General features: G+C 32.3%; 1 protein-coding gene across 4 annotated transcripts in view; it reads right to left on the reverse strand.

Annotated features, from left to right (window-relative positions):
- The window catches only part of GSK3B (glycogen synthase kinase 3 beta), a 237,367-nt gene that overhangs the window by 34,695 nt on the left and 180,788 nt on the right, over positions 1-21,884 (reverse strand). For 2 of the 4 annotated variants that reach the window (XM_031959702.1, XM_031959701.1), the window contains exons 9-10: positions 14,242-14,280; positions 10,643-10,829 (exon numbers count right to left, since the gene is read on the reverse strand). In XM_031959702.1, coding sequence (XP_031815562.1) covers positions 10,643-10,829; positions 14,242-14,280 — 226 coding nt within the window. The remainder of the gene's footprint in view (positions 1-10,642; positions 10,830-14,241; positions 14,281-21,884) is intronic. The other 2 variants (XM_031959704.1, XM_031959703.1) reach the window with 1 other exon arrangement.

Consider the following 21,884-nt stretch of genomic DNA (forward strand, 5'->3'; position numbering starts at 1 on the left):
ATATCCCTGGCAAGTTTAAAGCTGGCATTATGGACTTGAAAGTTTGGGAAACAGTGTACTCTCTGAATTTAGATAAACTGTTTCCTAGTAACATGATTTCACATCAGCTCATGTTATCCCTGAGAAAAATGGAAATAGACTTAGGAAAGATCCAATGCCTTTTTACATTTTACAATCTATTTAAAGCCATTTTACTTTTAGTAGAGGAAAGAGAATCATTGGTAATTGGTATTCTAGGAAAAAAAATAGGATAATGAAGGTAGAAACATAATGATATGGATAGGGTGGGCACTGGACAGGGGTCAGGGAGATCTGGGTTCAAATACTACCTCAGACATTTACTAGCTATATGACACTGTTTAAATCATTTAACTTTTCTGTACTTTAGTTGCTTTATGTGTATGATAAAAAGGATTGGACTGAATGGACTCTTGAGATCTTCTCTAGCTCTAAATCTATGATCCTATGACAACTTTTTACACTAAGAAATTCACTTAAAATTAAACTTCTACTCCCTTAGGCAGAGAGAGAGACATTCTTCCTTCTTGTTTTCCTAGAAAGGACACTTAAGCAAACAGCAATGTCCCTTTCAAATACACGAGTAGATAGTGTCTCAGTGGTAGAAAACTGCATCAAGACTTCTGTCCAAAGACAAGACCTTTGTGCATTTAAAAAATAATGCTTCATTGGATTTCAGTAAAGAGAGAAACATTTTTAAATCAAAGTTTTCTATGATCATGAATAACACATTTATAAGGTCATCTGAATATTGAGTAACAATCTAAAATTTTCAATCATAAGTGTTACCAATCCAGCCACAGGAAAAATTTAAGGATAACACAGATAAAAGAAAACAGAGTGCTATTTTGGTTCTTAAATTAGCTTGCCCCCTTTTTAATGTTAGCTACTTCTTTATATTTTGTTCCAAGTTACAATTTTCCTTCTAGTATTGGTTCTCCCTACCCCCAAAGGTCATTCAGTTTCTGGTCAACTAAAAATCTTCCCACCAGGACCGTGTCAGATGTTTATTGAATCTTTGTAGCTTTGACTATCTTCTGGCTCTGGATGGGTAAGCACCAGCACATGTGGAATCATCAATGATGGTTCCTGTCTAATACTTTATTATGGACATTACAGTCACTGAGATAAAAGCTTCTATAATATAGGCAAAAATTCATTATATCATACATTAAATTTGTTCCACTAACATAAACAGACTGTCTCACTTTTCAACAACAGTATTATAAAGGAGTTTAGCATAATGTACTGGACATCAATGAATACAGAATCAGGAAGGACATAGCTTTCATAATCCTGACTCCTATATTTACCAGTTGTATGATCCTAGACAAGCTCTTCACTCTTTTTAGCATCAATTTCCTAATCTATAAAATTGAAGTGCTAAAACTTGCAGTCTTTAAACTCACAGGCTGTCTGATGTTAGTAAAGTATTCTGTAAACCTTAAAGTACCACAGAAATGTGAATTATTCCAAAAACCAATTTGTTGGGAAGATTATGGTTAATCATCTTAAATTTAGTCCCTTGGTTATCTTTATAATCACTAATTCTATGTTGTCCTCTTCATTCTCTTCATAGTTTTCTGTCTATAGATCTCTTATCCTTATTACAGACTGAACTATTTTTATATATAATTATATTAAACTTTAATGTGTAATAAAACAAAAGCAAAAGTAACTTTTAAAAGACAAATCAATGCTTAAATTAAATAGCAAATTAAACTCTTGTGAACAACTCCACTGCTATCTTGTTTCTGTTAAAAACAAATGGAACATGTTCTTCTGGAAAACTGCTGAATAAACTAGATTCCTAAATAAACTTAGCAGACAAATTACATTGTAATATACAGCAAAATAAAAGAAAAATGCTTGGTAAAAGCTCTGCTTTTGAACTGCTAAAATCTTCCTATTCTTGAACAAAAATTCTATTAAAGATTCTAATATTAAAAAAACAAAACAAAACCAAGAACAAAACCCCCCAACAAGGTCATGCCCATTAGAAACAGAAAAAAAACATACCTGGTTTTATGTATGTATAAAACCAGCTTATAAATTCCTGGATCCCACCTTCAAGTATGAATATATTTGTCTGTGAAAACTGTGGTGTTTTAAAACTGTTAAGAGAGCTAGAATTCTGGTTGAGAATTCCACAAAGTAAGATGTGAGATATGGGGAAGAAACATATTTCCCCCCTCCTTTTGTCAAAAATTGGCTTATTCTAAATACAACATAAGGTCAATAGATACTTGAGCTTTTAAAATGGTATAATTAAGGATTATTCAATAAAGACTGGCCAGAGAAGAATGCTAATAATCTTCATGTTAATAGTTTTAAAGTTTTTGAAGATCTAGAACTAGATGGCTTAATCACTTTCCTGAATGAGATCATTAGGGAAGCCAAATTATGTGGTTCTTTCTTTATCCATCAAAAATTTTATGAAACCCTTTATATGTTTATAAAGTTTTTAGAAATGCGGTTATTTGTAGATGTGGATAAACTTTTCTATCCTTAATAAATAGGTTTGGCCACTTAATTATAAAGCATGTTATACTTTCTTATGCTATTTTTCTCTAATTAGACATAACTTTTCTTAATTTCTAATGCTAATCAGAATTTTTAGGGTGGGTTAAATTCTTGCTCTTAAGTTACTCCAGTAACATTCTAGCTTATGTACAAATTTGGGCAGGGGGAATTTGGCTTAGATGTCATGAATTATTCACCACGTGCATGATGTTCTTTGGTTCACAAATTTGGAAGAACCACTTTGTTCAATTCACTCATTTTACAGAAGAGGAGACTAAAGTCCAAGTAATTGAAGGACATATATACACAAGGTCACAGAAGTTGTAAGCAAATAGCTAGATTTGAATTGAGATCCTGATTCTAAATTTAGCACTCTTTTCAATCAATGTACTATGGTTTGCTTTTACATGCTTTAAAAGTAAACAGAGACAACTACTGGTTTAAAAAATAATAATAACAATTAAATGAATACACTAATTTATCAAGAAAAAATTTAATTATAAGATTTCCATCCCAATTAAAATTATACAAAAAGTCTTGTTGGGTATGGGAAGGCTAATTATCTGGAAAATTTGCTCATCTTGACAATACTTGATGATTTTTTGTTAAAACTTTGTTTTGTAAAATTCTGTAAATTTTGCTCTTTCATGCTATGGGGAATTAGTTGTAATGTATCAAAAATTGGGGAACAAGTCTTGGTTTAGCTCTATATTACAATTATCTTGGCTTCAACCAGATCTCACTTCAGATCTTCTTATTCAAGCCTGAAGGCCTAATTTTGTTTATTCTGTAACATAATAACCTTATATTTATATAACACTTTTCAATTACTAGATGTCTGATTATTAGCTTATTTGATCCTACAACTAACCTTTGTGAAAAAGTACAAATATTACTATTTCTAAATTTACAGATAAGGAAAATCAGGTTCAGAGAAGTTAAGCAATACGTCCAAGATATCATAGCTGGAAATAGATGAATTTAGGACTGGAACTTTTGACAGCAAGTCCAATGTTCTGTAGCAAACTCCTGACCACAGAATTTTAGATCCAGAAGGGAACCTACTGGCCATCTAACTTTGCCCTTTATTTTTAAAGATGTGGAACTAAGAGTTGAGAAAAAGCTCAAGGTCAATATAGCATTAGTAGTTAATGACATTATTAAGAATAGGAAAGCCTATTTCCTAACTCTCAAGTTTAGTACTTTGTCCAATAAATCACCCTAAGGCTTTCTTTCATCCTCTTAATCCTCTATAGTTCTATTCTATCAACATTATCAGAAAACAGGTCTATTATTTATTTTCTTTTACAATTCTGTTAACATGTTTACACAGTTCACATTGTATTTCTAGAGCTGAGAAACATTTTCTTAGTTCTCTTAACCAATACATTTCCTTATAAGGCAGGTTTTTGGCTGGTATCACTGATTAGAGTGGTACAATAAGTTTTCAGGAAATTATCTATGACTTCTCATATGTTCTTTTCTTGCACTGTAACCTCATATTAATTTAAAATAAATCTGAATTACTTTTCCTTAAAGTACTTTACTGTTTATATGAAAATTTTTTTATTTCAGTCTACTTATACATTTTCTTTCTTTCTGCTATTCATGTCCACCCATTTGCATTTTACTACTTAGTACATTATATTATCAACTTTAATTCCAGAAGAGTTTTCCCAGATATCATAAAAATCCAGATAGTCTATTGAGAATGTAACAAAATGATTTAAGAATAATCAAGAATCCTACCATTTGTTTCCTACTTCTAAGTCAATTCCTTTGTCTTGGAGAAATAGGAAAGAGCCCATAAAATCATGCAGATTTGTTTAGAGAACAGTTTTAGTTTATGAAATCTTTTTAATGTTAAATATATTATATCTATTGGTTTCCCTCTGCCAGTAGTTATATATTCCTCTCAAAGGAAGCTCTGGAAGATTAGATAGGCTGGTATGATTTCTTACAAAAATATTGCCTTTTTTTTGTTGTTACAAATTGTTTTTGTTTGAGAGTTCAGCATTTCTACTCTTCCAGTTACATGGAGTGTAAATAAAATTCATGGGTTTATGGTTTCCAGGTCTTTCTCTGAAAACTTTTTTATGGATAAAAATCACGCTGGCCATCTGGAAAGCAAGCTCTTTCTGCAATATTCATTTGTGAAGTTCTTAGTCAATAGTCTTTAGTTTTTTCAAAACAAATGCCATTTATCTCATTTCACTGGAGTGTCTTCTGGATTATATGCTATCTAACATTAGTAGTAATTTATTTGCCTGCAATTTATCAGATAATTCTAGAATTAACTATGAACAATTATTTAATATCTGTGAGCTTTCTCACAAGACAATATGAAAGCAGAAATCCCACAATGCTGATTCTTCCATATAGTACATGGACACAACCCCTTAGTGCCACAATCTATTTACTTTCAAGGGCCTGTAAAATCTGCTCCTAATCTACCTTTTCACTTTAATCATCTACTATTTTCCTACATGTAATTTATGCTTTAAAATCCCCAAAGTCAGAATGGACTACTTGTTCTTCCCCAAACTTCCCCAAAATATTGCCTTTTCTTGCCTCTGAGACTTTCCTTTTTATCATGCTTTGTTCCTAGGTACTTTTCCCTCAAATGTCTCATACAATGAAGTTTTATTCAATCTTCTCAGCAAGAAATGTGTTTTCCATTGCTTGTCACAGAATTTTCCTCCTACCACTTAATATGGTACTTAACACAGAGCCGATTTTTTTCTCCCATGAGACTATAAGCTCTTTTAGAAAAGAGGCTATTATCTTATTTATTTCTTAACAGAAACAGTAAAAACTTATCTCATTTCTTCTTAAACTCTGCTTCTTCTATTCTCTCCTTCTCATCATGTCTCTATTATCAATATTTTTAATGCCTACATATATGTACAGGTTTCCTTCAAGCTTTAAAAACCAAAAATCTCCTTTACCTGATCCCGCCATCTCTTCAATGACATCATTTGTCATATTGTTTTTATTCTTCAAATCACTGTCAAATTCTCAGAAACAACTGTCTAAACTGTTCACTGGACTTGATATACTTTTTTCAACTCTTCTCTGTATTTAGGTATAAGCTATTCCTTGGGATTGGAATGCACTTGCTTTCTCAACTCTTTCTCAGAATTCTTAATTCTCTTTGAAGGCTTAGATTAGATACACTACTTTCTGGAAACTTTTCCTGATTTGCCCATTTTGTGTTCTTTCACTTAGAAAATTATAATTATTTATTTATGAAAATGTGAAATGTTTTTTCCAAGCCCACTTCATTAGCTTGTAGCTTTTCAATCACGGATAAGAAACTGTTAGCTATTATTGTTATTTTGTTTCTGGCATGTAGTTGGTGCTTAATACATATTTACTGAATTGAATTTGTATCCCTAGCACCAGTGCCTAACACATAGAAATGCTTTTGCATCAAATTGTGAGTGCTCAATCAAAATTCCTTAGAAAAAAATCTCTTTACCCTATGAAAATGAGCCTCCTACAGGCTTTCTAATAGAAAATACGAAGAGCCTGGGCTTGGAAATTCTTAAGTATCTCTTTTTTCATTGCTTCTTCAATTATCAACTAGGCTCAGTATGAGCTTAAGAAAGATATGAAAGAAGCCAGCTTTTCATCCTTCTTCCTGGAACATAATAGTCATAATTGGCTATTTGGGATAATGTTATACCAGACTGATGACTATTATAGTCCCAAGTTATCATATTATCAATGTGCTTTGAACTGTGTTGTTATACAAAGCAGGAGATTGGACAGAATTATCTATTTTAATTTGGAAAAAATGCTAGTGTTCTAGTTTTATTCTAATGTAAAGTTTTAGAAAATAATTTGTTTTACATGGTTTAATATAACTGCTAAGAGTATGTTTAAAAACTTTCATCTGGATGAATTACAAAACTAAACTCTATTCATGCATGCTCAATCTTTAAAATTTAGTGTACCTGTAAGCAGAAGTCATTAATTTAACAACTTAAAAAAAAATTCAAGGAATATGGATAGACATTCAATATTTGCTGAATAAATCATCCTTGCAGTTATACCTAAGTCTCATTATTTAAATGTTACTATCTAGTGTTTGTTTTAAGACTGTATCTACATAGATGAATACAGAGAAGATTGGTGAGACTTACATAAACTGACGCTGAGTGAAATGAGCAGAACTAGGAGATCATTATATACCTCAACAATGATACTGTATGAGGATGTATTCTGGAGGAAGAGGATTTCTTCAACAAAGAAAAGATCTAACTCAGTTTCAACTGATCAATGATGGACAGAAGCAGCTACACCCAAAGAAAGAACACTAGGAAATGAATGCAAACTGCTTGCATTTTTGTTTTTCCTCCCAGGTTATTTATACCTTCTGAATACAATTCTCCCTGAGCAACAAAAGAATTGCTCGGTTCTGCACACATATATTGTATCTAAGATATACTGTAACCTCTTTAACATGTATAGGACTGCTTGCCATCTGGGGGAGAGGGTGGAGAGAGGGAGGGGAAAAATCGGAACAGAAGTGAGTGCAAGGGATAATGTTGTAAAAAATTACCCTAGCCTGGGTTCTGGCAATAAAAAGTTATTAAAAAAAAAAAAAAAAAAAAGATTATCTGCATAATGACAAAATGCTCACATTGTGGGCTTTCAAAACTGAGGTTCCATTACACATAAGATTATTTTATAAAGATAGGAAATCAAATGTTTTTGAAACAGAAAAAATGTGACGTGATTGAATTAAAATGATCTTTGCAGACAGTTAAGATTCAAGACAAATTTAGTTATAGAAAATGATAAGGTCATTCACTAATATGCTTTAGAAGTGCTTTAAACATATGACTATTCTCATACCAAGATAACTTCGGCAAACCATTAAAAACTGGAAGCATATTTAGTCATCTACCTACAAACAAACCTATCTACGCCCATTTATTCATGACTACTGATAGGTACATACACAGCCTAGACATAGGGTACATAAAACACAGCAAAAATGTTAAATGTATACAGATCATACATAAACCTACATATTCAAAGAGCTTTAAACAGTCCTTGTTAGAGAGAAAATATGAGCACCCAAAAAGTGGATTATAAAACAAATTTCTGTATAGAGAACCTTATCTTACCTCATCATCTTCCAAAAAGTACTCCTATACAAAAATACTTCTCTGATAAGTGTTGGTATCTTTGTGTATCAGTTACAATTGTTCCTTTCCCCATCTTCTCTCCCTACCCCAGTCCAGTATTGGGTAATCTAAACATGTCTCTTATGGCTGTCCAGCTTTGTGTCTGACTCACGGGAGCAGTTATTATTGTTCTGCATCCTTTCAAATTGTTTGTCTCTTAAGCCAGAGCTGCACTGGATTCATGTGATTACTTAAAAATGAGTCACTTCTCTAATGATTGGATAGCACTCAGAGGGCATTACATGAATGAAATAATTTGTAAGGACATTGGTATGAAGTCAAGCTTTGGCCCTGAGACTGCCCGGTACATGGAAATTTGCACTTGATGTTAACTTTTCCAAATCACATTTTTCTTTACTCAGGGTCATGTTATTAGCTAATTAGGCAATCAACTCCTTATTTGTCTATTTAAGGTACCAAAATAACAAAAGCAAATAATCTGGTGACTATATCCACTTAGTTCAAGACTCAAATGTGAATTCATAATACTGATATTTTGCTTTATGGCAGAAAGAAGTGGATCAGTAAAGCCATTTCAAATTAATCTTCATATACTTTCAATACTTTATATGTTCTTTAAATAAAAATATTTTCAAGATCATCTTTATTTAAAAATTCCTCTCCTCAATCTCTTGAGAGCCAACCAATTTAAAACATCTTTTTTTTAGATATTAGACTGAAGATTTTTATTATTTCATAATATGAACACTTGTCCTCCATTTTTAAAATATGGAAATTGAGTTTTCATTAGTGTATTTTGGAAGAGTAGCATTTTCTAATTGAGTAAAATCCATGATTTTATTTAATTTTGACTTTCTAGTGCACATTTTACTTAAAAGTATGTAAACATTATGCTATTTACTGATAGTGAAATATTTAAGAAATATGTACTATCATGTATATATCTGCTATCTTTATTAAAAGTTTTTATTACTTTAATTTACATGTCCTATTGTTCAAAGGGACAGATATAGCAATATTTGCATTTTACCCAGAACAGAAATCCAGATTTTTAAAAAAAAGAGTACTTTCAAAATAAATTAAAGATTCAAAAATGCAAAAATGGTGGTATATACCTTGGGTTAAAAGAAGTTTATTTTTGTGTCTAGAGCTACATTATATAAGATTTGCTGAAATAACTTATGTAATATTTAATTGTTGAAAAAAAAAGAGTATAAAATCTATTAAAACTAACCTCTAACCCAAATTATTATGATGCAAGGCAATTCATTCCTTTTTAGACAGCTACAATTGCTATAAAATTCTTTCTGAAATCTACATTCCTCTAGCTTCTACTCCTTGGTCCTAGTTTGCCCTTCTGGAAGAACAGAAAATAACTCAAATTTCTCTTTTACCTGAATATATCTTTGAATATGACTATCATGCCCCTTCCAAATTCTTCTAGTTTATTCAAGTCTAGTTCTTCAAACATTTATTACAGAGAACATTGTTTCAGACCACTCACCATCCTAGTTGCCTTTCACTGGATGTCAATAGCTCCCTTAAAATGTGGCACCTGGAACTGAAGATAACACTCCAGATGTGGTCTTACCAGTGTAAAAAAAAATTAAGATTATCCCCCTTGGAGACTACACTTAATGCACTTTAATAATATATTACATTTGAGCTTTACTTTAGCAGCTTTCATACTACCAACATTAAATGAATATAACACATCTTTTTCACATGAAATTGCTATCAAGCAAAGTCTTCCACACCTTGTTCTTGCCCAGATAATTTTCTGAATTAAATATAAAACTTCATATATTTTCCTAAGGTTTTCTTTTCATATATGAGTTATATTTTTGGAGGAAGCTGAATAACTGGTAAACTGCATTATTAACTTACTGAAGTGACTTATTACAAAGAATTAATGCTCCCTGGTGATCTGAAAGAATTGATATGACCGAAATACTCAGAAATACTCAACTTGCTCCTAGGGTGTGGTTGGTGTACCTTGCACTAATTATGTCTCTAAGACTCTTCTTCACAATATAATGAGTACATTCTTTGATCTCTTTTTCTATTTCATTTTTTTGATATTTACATATATTTATTCAATGTAAGACATTTTCAAATTCAGGACAAAATTGAAAAGAAATAATATCATATAGGTAATGGAGATTATATGGTTCTAGGAATCTTTGAGAAGATAAAGGGAATCTGAAGGAATTGGAAACAATCTTTAAGAGAATACTCAGGTACATATTAGGTTCCTTTCACATAACTCCAATACTGGGAACAGACTTAAAGGTATTAAAGGTACTCTTACATATTAGGTGATCAGAAAAAAGAAAATCTACATAGTAAATACCCATTTATAAATTTGACTCTTGAGGCTAACCTACAGTCATTATTTTAACTAAAAATAAGAAAAAGACTCTGTCTTTTGGAAAGTATTATTTGACTCAGTTTCAGGTAACTACTTATGGAAAAATTATGTGCTAATACTTCTGTGAATCATGGACTTTACTCAATTAAATTGCACTTCTATAACTGTAGTCCAAGTAGACTATTCAATATCTGCTAAAAATTTTGGCAAGTTCCTATTTACCAAAAGTATCAGTTACTATTATATTTCCAGATGACAAACGGAATATTATACTGACACTTATCAAAATTAGACAACTCCTTTGAAAGACCCCAAACAAATCAAGTTTTCTCTTTGACCCTCAGTTTCTTTATCTATAAAATCAGATGTTCTCTAAGATTGCCTCTAGCTTTGAAGTTCTATCTTTCTGTTAGTTTAATTGATAGAGGACTCAAAAGAATACCTTCTTCTTGCTTAAGTATTTAAGATTCAAATTTTTATCTTTCTAGTTTTTGCTAAATGGAGTAGAATTTCTTAAATTTAGAGTATGTAATATCTTGGAAAGAGAAAAAGCCTTAGTTTATAAAATTACCTTGAGTGGTGAAATTGAAGAGTGCAGGTGTATCTCGCCCATTTGGTAATTTGACATTTGGGTCCCGTAATTCATCAAAAAATGAATGTGCACAAGCTTCCAGGGGTGTCAATCGGGCAGTAGGGGTATATTCCAGCAGACGGCTACATAATGCAATTGCCTCAGGTGGAGTTCGGGGTCGGAAGACCTACATGACAAAAAAAGATAGACTGATTTGTTTTTCATTGTAACTACCAGGCAATTAACCCTCTGAGTAATAAGTTAAGAACTCCCACTAGTTACACAAACAAAATTGCATTTGGATAGGGAGTCTTCTAAAATTTAAAGGGTTAACTGCACATAGTTCACCACACTGGAGAAGATGAACTGTCAGTGTGAAAGACTATATGAGGAAACTCAGAGAAACCACTGGGAAAGAAGGCAAAAATGTCTAAAAATGCTGATGACACAGTAGAGCAATCAATCATGCATACAGAAATGATGTATATGTAGATGGGATAAAAGTTGAAGTTAGAGATAGAGGGAAAATGAAGAAAAATTCAAGATGATGAAAATTAAAAATTCTTGACTTTTTGTGACAGTGGCAGAAGGATGCTTCTTTTGGATGATTTTGAGCAGAATAACCGTTGATATGGACAGCACTGTTCAAGTTTGGCAGTCAACATCTTAGAGAAAACAGAAAGTTGTTTAACCCAAGCCTGCAAAATGTTAACGATTAAGTCTTTCCTATCTAAAAAAAAATAAATTATAAGTTATCTGGAGAAATTTTTAGATACCTAGATTTTGAAAAAAACTGTATTATTTTCTTAAACAGTTGTCACCCGTGGTCATTTACACAGATCATTCTTTTTTGAACAGAGTGGGGAGACTTTTTCACTTCCTATTTAGGGTCACTGACATTTAAAAAAAAAGTGATCCAAAGGCCACCCTTTTAATTCCAAAAGCACCTAAGAGTGCTTCAATTATTTATCTTTACCAATTAAGGAGAGAAGGAAAAGTAGAGGGGCACACAAGGGGGGAAAACGGAATGGAAATCAGGAAGGAAGGAACTGATGAACAGATAGGGCATAAAACTAGACTTAATGAAGAAAGACAGACCAAAAAATATAGCAACTAACAATGACAGTCACAGAATGGAAGGGGCAGGAGGCAAGGAAGGAGTAAGGAAGGGATGCAGAATAAATAAGAGGTAGGGAAAAAGGAAAAGAAAGAGAAAGGAATGGAGAGAAGGAAATAGAGAGACAGAGAAAAAGAAGTCAGGAAGATGGAGACAGACACTCACAGGAGAAGAACACAGAAGGAAAGAGCACTTACGGAAAGAGACAAGGTAGGAGGAAGCCAAGGGATGCTACATAGGTTTTTGATATCCTACTGCAATTCACTGGATATGGACATCAGAAAAGTTATTAGAGTACTAAGAATTTCAAGGAATGGTTTGGAACAGTCCTTTATACACATTTGGAAAACAACTTTTCTGCTTTTATTTTCAAATATCTAAATAATATTTGAAATAAAAGTTTGTTTATTCGTGAAATTCTAAAAAAGTTTTATAATCCAAGGCAGTATGGTGTTAGGAATAGAGTGTTAGACCTGGAGTCACTTGACCCAAGTTTGAATCTTGCTTCAGACACTTAATAACTATGACTCTGAACAAGTCACTTAAGGGCTCTCTATCTTAGTTTCTTTATTTGTAAAATAGGGATAACAATAGTACCTAATACAAGATCAAGTGAGAATAATGTTTGTAAGTGTTTTGTCAACCTATGCAGGACATAATGAAATTTGTCGTGGTTAATACTTATAATGGAATCCCGTAGGTTTAATAAGTTCATTTTAGAATCTCAAGAGTGTTAGTTAATTTAATAGTTATACACAAAAATCCTTTTCATAAGAAAAGTCAGGTTTTTCTTTGAGATATATAGAGCTTGGTGCTACCTGTTCCATGGTATCTCAGAATAACAATCTCAGCATTTATTTCATGTTCTGAGCTGAAGTCTTTTTCTCTAATACCCATTTCTGAACCATGCCTACCTCTCAGGTCCCTAATAATAATAACAAATCCTGACTTTTTTGGCTTAGTTGAATCCAAATAGGAAACAGGAGTTATAAAGTTATAACCTAAAAAAACAAAAAACAAACAAACAAACAACAACAACAACAACAACAATAACAACAACAACAAAAAACCTTTCAGGAACAGATTGAGTACTTCCACAGCTTTTCAATGATAATTCTCAAAGCTAATACTATTTTCTATGGGATGGCCACAGGAAGGACATATAGAGCAAAAGTTCTGTAGGAACCAAAGCTGTGATCAGAAAATTCACCTCTTAGTACTTGTCCCCAACAACTGCTGAAATAAGTCACTGCTTAGAGGTTTCCCACCCTTATTTATCACCTAATTTCCCCCCAATATCACATGAAAGACAAAGTTGAACAGTTGTCTTTGATGCTCCTCCCTGAGGACAATTTCCATTTACTTGACAGTATATGGAATTATGTTGCCAGCATTTTTCAATAAACATGAGCTAATCCAAAATGCTTTTGCACCAATATGGGAGCACATAAGCCACTCAGCATCACCAAAAATAGGAATAAATACCTCCTGCTAACATTCAAGTGCAGGGTAGCTGGGCAGTAAGTACATTTTAAATGGAGAAATTTCATGTTAACATCAACGAAGATTATCTGTCAAAACCAACAATAAATCAGTATTGTAAATTTCTCTCTTAAAAATAAAAACCCCAACCAAAACCTCTTTGGTGCCTTGTTGGCTATAAGTACCCATCCATGTTGGTACTAAGGCATTGTATATTAGCCCATTTTGTCATGGAATCCTGACTCATGGAGTCAAAGAGTTAAAACAACAAAGAATAGTATCTATTCTGATAACAAATGTTAAGACAAACTTAACCTACAATTACAAAGTTATCCACTGTTACTTTAAACCCTTTGAGTGACCCATGATGAGAAAAGCTTTGGTTGGCACTCTGTGGATAAACTTTAACCTGAAGATTATGTGGGGGTCATTTGTGTTGGGTCAAACCCAATGCCTCCAGAGTTCAGATTTCTGACCACAATACTGGGTGTAGTAGCAAGTGACTTCCAAGTTACAGCCCAAACAGGAACACTGCTCTTCTGGGTTGTTACTTTTGTGTCTAAAGAAAAGGAGACCGACAGAACTACTGAAATTTGGCTTTTACCAAAGGAGTTTCTGTCTCTGCTGCTTCCTCCATTCCTTATTTTCTTCAACTATTTAACCTCCACTTCCACAACTAACCAACAACTTTTTTTTTTTTTTTTTTTTAAATAAAGGAAACTTAAAGAAAAATAAAACCCTCTAATTGTTAAGCCTGTCTGGAACCATAATGAATATTGAGATCAGTGATGAAAACAAGATATAACATACCTAAACAAAAACCTTTCTATAAAGTGATTTAAAAAATGAAATCACAGATGCCTAAATATAATTTGTATTCTATTTCAAAAATGAAATATTTATTTGCAGCATGAATCTCTAGCCTTTCAAAATTCCTTTATCCCAAAATTCCTTTTATAGGCCAGCCCTAATAATTTGAAAAAAAAATTTAAATACATACCCGAACTCCTGAGGTGAAATGTCCTGTTCCTGACGAGTCCTAAAGATGATAATGCAGTGAAATAATCCAAACAGGGGGAGTCAATCCAAAAGAGAATAGTCCAGCAAGGAAAAATATATCCAATGTTATAAGAAATCCATGGTGTGGGGGACATAGAAAATGTTTATACATTTATAAACTTTAAACATCAGTCTCCATAGTAGCAAGTCCAAGTTTTGAAAATTATTTCGCCACAGTGTATGTAAAAAAATTGATTGCGCAATGGTGAGGCATAGTAAAGAAACATCTTAATTTTATTTTATTATGTTCCAATGCCAGTGCATTTATTAAAAAAATACAAAACCAAAAAAAGTTAAAATCAAAATTAAATCTAGAAGTAAAGGGGTAATCAAGGTCCCAAAGTAAAGTATTTGGTAGTCCTCTTGTCCTGGATTCATTGTCCACAGACATGGGGGTTATGGGGGAAAAGGGAGGGCCAGATTAGCCTACTTTAAATGTGTAAGACCCTATGTTCAAATTTTGTTTTTCTCCATAAATATGTCCAAGGGACACAGTATAAAAAAATTCTAATTTAGTGTTCAGAAGAAAATAAAAATATTTGGTTTGTATTATTTGAGCTTTCAAACCAGATAATTTATAAATTTGTGCGAGCTAAGAACAGATCAGGCCACCGCGGATTATTCTCCATTTTGGATTGACTTCCCCTCTAATGGATGTTTATTTTGCTGACGTTTTTTTTTTTCATCTCTTTAGGACTCTTCATGAAATTGACATATCACCTTGGGAGTGCGGGTATGGACTTAATTTTTCTATTGTGGGCTTTTCCCCCTCATACCCTTGCACCCATTACTTAAGAGAAAAACTTAAGAACATTCTTTCCTTTTGGAATAACTTTCTAAAAAAAAAATCCTGAGCCTTTTAGCACTACCAATTCAACACAGTTCCAACTATAATTCTACCCAATTCACCCACCAAAAGCTAAACAAAAAGATATACAATAAACAGTAATATTAAGGGACAGTCACAGTTATGGGTGACAAGCACAGTAATGTACACCAACACCTAGTACAACTGAGCAAAAAAAATGTGACAGAGGTAATGGTGTCGGTTATAAGGCATAAGAATAAAAGATGGTATAACTCACCAGTAGCTGTGAACTCCCTTGACTAGTGTAAATATTCTTTTGGATAGTTTCTAGTGGGGGAATTAAATATTTTTAATAAAAATAAATAATCCGCGGATTACTTTTAGTCTGCAGACTAAAATTTAGCATACGGATTAAAATCCGGCCCATTGGAATAAAAATCTTTCAATCTAAAAACACATCTAGGTGGACAAAACATGAAATCAAACCAAAAGAACTGAGTGCACAAAAGTAAGACTTAACTGGGCAGACTAACATTTAGTGCGCAGACTAAATATGGCCAGCCAAATGTACAGCAAGGCCATGAAAATCCCAAAACACCCCTGCAAAAAACAAAAGCAAAAATAAATAAATAAAATTAAAAAGGCTAAAAAGAAAATAGGAAAAAGGAAAACAAAACAAAACAAAACACTGACATGAACTTTTAAAGTGATCCAAATACTACCTCACCTGTGCAGCAACTCATTTTCACAAGATGAAATAAACAGTCTCTCACAATACTGATCCATAGTAGAACTAGCAGTACAATTTCTGATTTTCAAAAATTAAGTATCTTTTGGTGTTGAACAAATGCAAACATATCCTAAGTACATTTGCATTTGGATAACTAAAAATTATAGGTGCAATTTTAATCTAAATATCCCAGAGTAGCCTTTGACTATCAAGTTTAATATTGGAGAAAATTTTAATAACTGAATTAAAAGTTTTACAAAAGAGCCTTTTAGAAAACATATATATATATATATATATATATACATACATACATATATACACACACACCATTTTAAGTCCTATGTGAAAGTAGCTTCCTGACAGCATCAAATCTAAATCTAGTATATTAAAGCAGCCAAACAATTAATGTATTTCATTTTTCCATGGATGTAACCAGTGACAATTAATCTACATACAACACGAAGCCAGTTCTGCTGCCTCTTCCAAATGGTTCCTCCTTACTAGTTGATACTGGGATAAATATGAAATACTGCCACAGATCTCTAGTTACAGACCAAATACATGCAATATAGTTCAAAACAACTGACAAAAACCACATGCTCAAGGATACAAACTTAACCATTACTAAAAAGGGAACCTATTGCAATTAAGCCTTTATTGTCAAGCTACTAACGAAAATTAGTTACATTTTTTAAAAAACAAACATGGAATGAGATATTACATTAAATACAGTACCAGATGTTAACTTTCATTTATTTGCTGAACTTTATACTGCTTTAGTTAATTGATTAGGAAAAAAAGCTTCATTCTACTTAATCTTAAAAGGCAGAGACAGAGTACAGTATTTAAAGGAGAAAAAAATCTAGACAATACTTTTTATATTTAAACATCCTTAATTACTTTAACATGATTTTCAGGCATCTTTTATTGAAGATAGTTTTTAATGTGACATGAACCTTATATACAGTCATCATACAAAGAACTGAATTAAAAGGCTCTATTACTACAAAGTGATCTGTTATCATGTAAATGGTATTCAATTACTATCAGAGGCCACAGAGTTAAGTAGTATGCAAATAACATCCTCATGCTTTTGCTCTGTGACAATGCAATTTTTGAAATTAGGTCCAAACAAGTCAGTTAGATCAGTGAAATACAAGATAAATGAATTTTATCTAAATTCATTAAAAGATCTATTTAAAAATTTATTAATTAAAAGATATATTTTATAACATCACTAGCAAATTTTAAAAGATTTCTAAGTTTGTTAGTAAATTGTTTACATTCACTTAGGTCATACTGCTAAATATTTTTTTAAAGTTCTTGGAATATAATCATGTATCACGAGAACTAAAAGCCTAAAAGCAAACTTTAATAAATGAACAAAAAGACAAAAAATTTACAAAGTAGAAACTTTCTGAATTGCATTTTATTTCAAATTAGATTGATAATTTATCTCTTCCTAATCTTGCTTTGAAAATTTAATTATTTTCCTGGGCTGAAAGAAATTAATTTATGTTTAAATCAATTTCTTACCAATGAAAACCATTCCAACTCAAATTGCTAATCTTGTAGGCTCAATTTTAAAGCTTTTATAGAAACTGAATATTATTAGAGTAACTTATATTGAAAGATTAGAATTCAGACATTAAGAATTAAATTTTTTTAACCTGAGAATATTTTGGTTAATATTGAACAATTTTATAAGATGTCTGTTTGCCAAAGATTACTGAAATAGGATTTTATTTAAAACTAAAGTCTCACTAAGATTTTTCAATTGTCCAATAGGAAAAGATCAGAATTTAAAAGTAACTTTTGAACCTAATCCAAAGTAAAATGGCAAGTATAAAAATTTCATGCTTCTTCAAAAAAGGGAGTGTATTATTCACATTTACAACACTCTTAATGAATAGTAAAATGCCTTGGAAATCATGTACATTTAAATATTTATTGAATGTATTAACAACAACAAAAAAAAAAGATAAATGCCTTTCTTTTTTATTATTATTGAAGCCAAGTATAAATCTATAATATAAGGAATAGCCTATCAAAAGAATTAAATTCAATAAAGATAGTAAAATTATATTGTCTATTGATATTTAAAGTCTTATCCATTACTTCCATAAACTATAGAAATCTATTATTTATCTATTATGCTGCACTGTAATAATTGAAAATTAATTGAAATAATTGAAATTTTCAAATAACTGAAACCTGCTTGCTTCTAAGCACCAAAATTCTATTTTTATACATTTTTTAAAAATAGAAGCCTCTTTGAAAGGACATCTCTTATTCTTTTAAAGGAGTACTCTGCATATTATTTACCCTTTTTTGGATTGCTGAGACTCATCATTTCACCTCATTTGCTACTTATCTAAGTAGTTCTAATCACATTTCCCAGAGATCTTGACTCAGCACTTATCTAATATCTCCAAACATATACCTTTCCAGTTCTAGAATTATAATCAAAAAAATACTACCATCAAAAAAAGGCCTTGTCAATTTACTTTTCTATAGCTTCTTTCACTATTTTTGTAACTACTTCTGATGTCTGACATATACTTCCTACTGGAATTTCAAGACTTAGATTAAGTGCTACTTTCTACATGAAGCCTTTCTTGCCTGATCTCTCCAGCTGCTAGCAGCCTACTTTCCAAAACTACTTTGTATCTTCAATATATTCTGTACATATAATTCTGTCTCATTAGAATATATGCTCCTTGAGATCAAAGACTTTCATTTTTGTCCATGCAGCCTCAGTGCTTAGCAAAGCCTGACATATATTATATGTATAATAAATGCTGGTTAACTCATTAAAGACTCAAGGAATGGATTCTTAAACAAATACAGAAACTCCTGAATTCAAGAAGAAATAGAAGAATACTTTAAAAAGAAATATAATCAAAGCAAGAAAAAGTACTTTGCTAAAGAGAACAATGATTCTTCTTTAGCATTTTAAAAAAGATATAAATAGCATTACTATAAGAAAGAAAGAAGAAAAAGTATTTGAAATTATGAAATAGATAAATTTTTATAAGAAGGAATTTAACACAATTACTGAGTATCTACTATGCATGAATGAAAAGTATTAAATCCTTAATATGTGTCAAGCACTGTGCTAAATTAGACAGTCCTTGTCCTAAAAGAGCTTAGGTGGGAGACAACATTTAAATGAAGGGTAGTAATATGCCCTTTCCAGAGGTCATAAAAATATGATTTTATTACCTTCATCAGAGAAATGGGGGGAGGAGGTGGTGCTGAGAGGCAGAGGAGTTCCAATAGTCCTTTAAGATTTAAGACTCGGAATACCCTATACAATATGCATTTGTGAGGTAGGAACAGTTCACCTGTCCTTATTAAATGAAAACTTGTTAATGAACTACTTTTAGTGACCAAAGTCTTTCTTGCTTACTCAACTGGTACAGTACCTACATAAGAAATAAAATAGGCAAAACAAAGACTCATCTATAGTAATCATCAACAGATTATTTGTTAAAACTCTTATTAACTTCTCAAACCTTTACCCACCACCTTCCACCTCAACTACTACAAAATTCCCTGCTTTAACAAAGTTACTTAATGACCAGAAAATTGCTGAAGCAAATATTAAAGGAAGTAATTAATTTCCTGCTACTGCAATCTTAGTGATAACTAAAAGAATACAATTATTTGCATATTTCTGCATTTATTTATTTATATACGTATTTGTATACTTCTGGGACACTGCTTTGAGTTGTATTTCAGCTTTGAGTATGGAAAAAGGCACATGTGGTAGAGAAAAGAAACCATAGTTTCTTCTATTCTATTTTCCTCTTGAAATCTCACTTGAAAGTGTGTATTTCTCATTTTAGGAACTACTCTGGAACATCATTATGATATTGTTATTAATGATACTGTTATTAGGAATTGTAAACTAGAGTTCTTTATAGCTAAAAATGTCACATGAGGTTTTTGAAGGAGAAACTGAATTTATTATATAAAGATATGGATGATGAGTTAAATCAAAAAGTAAATCAACATGCATTACTTATTATATTACTGACATTTGCTAAGTTCTGGAGAGGCAAAGGAAGGCAAATACAATCTGTACCCTCACAGAGCTCAATACCTTAATGGGAAAACAAGTAACTAGGTAAATACAAGATATTTAAGGGAGACAGAATTTAACTTTATAGGCTGGAGGACCAGGAAAAGTATTCTGCAGAAGGTGGGCTCTGAGTCAGGGAAACCAAGGCAGAGGTGAGGGAAAAGAGTATACTAAATGTGAGGAATAGTCAACCACTGCAAAAGTTGGGAGAGAGGTGATGAACAGTAAGTTGGCTAATAGAGCAGGAAGGTAGTGAATGGACAGAAGTAAAAAAAGACTGGCAGGATAAAGGTACCAGGTCAGGAAGCAGAAAGCAATCAAGGAGATCTGGGAATTTATTGAATAAGGAAATGACAGTTGGACCTATGCTTTTAAGCTTTTGTTCTAGTTCCCCCCCCCTCCCCCGGGGGGTGGGGTTGGGGGTAGTGTTTAAAAGGGCAGAGGGATGAAGCAATTGGAATTATTTGACTTGTTCAGCTAATAGGTATCAAGTATCTCAAGTCAAATTTGAACTCAGGTCCCTGAATTCTAGGGCTGATGTTCTATCCACTGTGCCATTCAGCTGTTGCTGAACCTATGCTTTACAAAAACAGACTTTGGCAGCTGACTTGAAACCCATTAAAATTGATGCTGCTTTCGAAACATTACTTTGGCAGCTGAGTCCACTAAAACTTGTTCCATATTAACCAGACCTCACACTATACCAAGGCAAATCCATGCCATTCAGAATAGTGACTATTTCAAACTTTCTCTCTTTTCAAGTCTCCGACTGTTCTTTCCCCCTTATTTTCTTTTTCCAGGGCATGGCCACTAACTAGAGGGGTATCCTCTAAGGCTCTGTTCTGGACCATCAGCTCTCCTTTACATATAGTCTCACATGATGACCTCATCAGTTCGCAAGAGTTCAATTATCTCAACACAGATGAGTCTTAGAATTATATATCTAGCTCTAGTCTCTCTCCTGAATCTGACATTTCCAATTGCCTTTTGGACACTGAACTCAAAATGTCCAAAATAGATATTCCTATCTACTTCTCTCAATTTTCTGTTTACTGTAGAGAGTCCCACATTTTCCCAGTCAGCCAAGCTACTTACTTACTCTTATTCCATATATTCAATTCACTGCCACACTTGGTCATTCTTATCTTTACAATATTACTCATATATGTCTGCTTCCCTCACAAAAAGTATTACTTGAGCACTGGCCTTCATTAACTATTGCCTGGCCTACTACAATAGCCTTGCAATTGGTTCCCCCTGTTTCAAAGTGTCTCTCTACTTCAATACTTCTTTGATCTCATTGCTAAATGATTTCTTGTCTCACTCTTTTACCTCCTGGTTCAAAAACTGCATCACTTGATTACTGAGTTGTAAAACTCAGTTTTGATCAATTAAGGAATTCATTCAGGAGGGCTTTGTAATATTCTCAGGGCTTGATGTAGCCCATACAAACTTATGGAGCTATCTGGAACATCTCACCATTTATAGAGAATTCTTCTGAACAGTCTTCATGACAATGGGGAAAAATATCTGATGAACAGGTTTCTTTGTTTTATACCATGCTTGATGATAACAAAGACTAGTGTTGTATCTTTCGAGAAATTTCATATGATTTTAACATCTGCATGGAAGATAACTTATTGAAGAAGAGTCTTTAAAACTATATTTTGTTTTAATGAAATGCCTTAGTTTTAATAAATAAATATGCCCCATAATTTTAAATGAAATATCTATAACTGCAAAGTTGTGATCTATAGCAAATACTGTTTGTGAAAACCTACATAATTCCTTCTTATACATCTATCAAGAATGTTTTTGATCCATATATGTATAATATTACTTTCATGAAAATTCTGTAGGGTCATGTTTCAATTGTCCTTGATATGTTTACTTTTAAAATAAGCAATAAGACCTTATATTTTCTCCAACCTTTGATAAATTTGCTTGTTTTCAGATATC

This window comes from Sarcophilus harrisii, chromosome 3 (genome assembly GCF_902635505.1).
Source record: "Sarcophilus harrisii chromosome 3, mSarHar1.11, whole genome shotgun sequence".
NCBI classification, from domain to species: domain Eukaryota; kingdom Metazoa; phylum Chordata; class Mammalia; order Dasyuromorphia; family Dasyuridae; genus Sarcophilus; species Sarcophilus harrisii.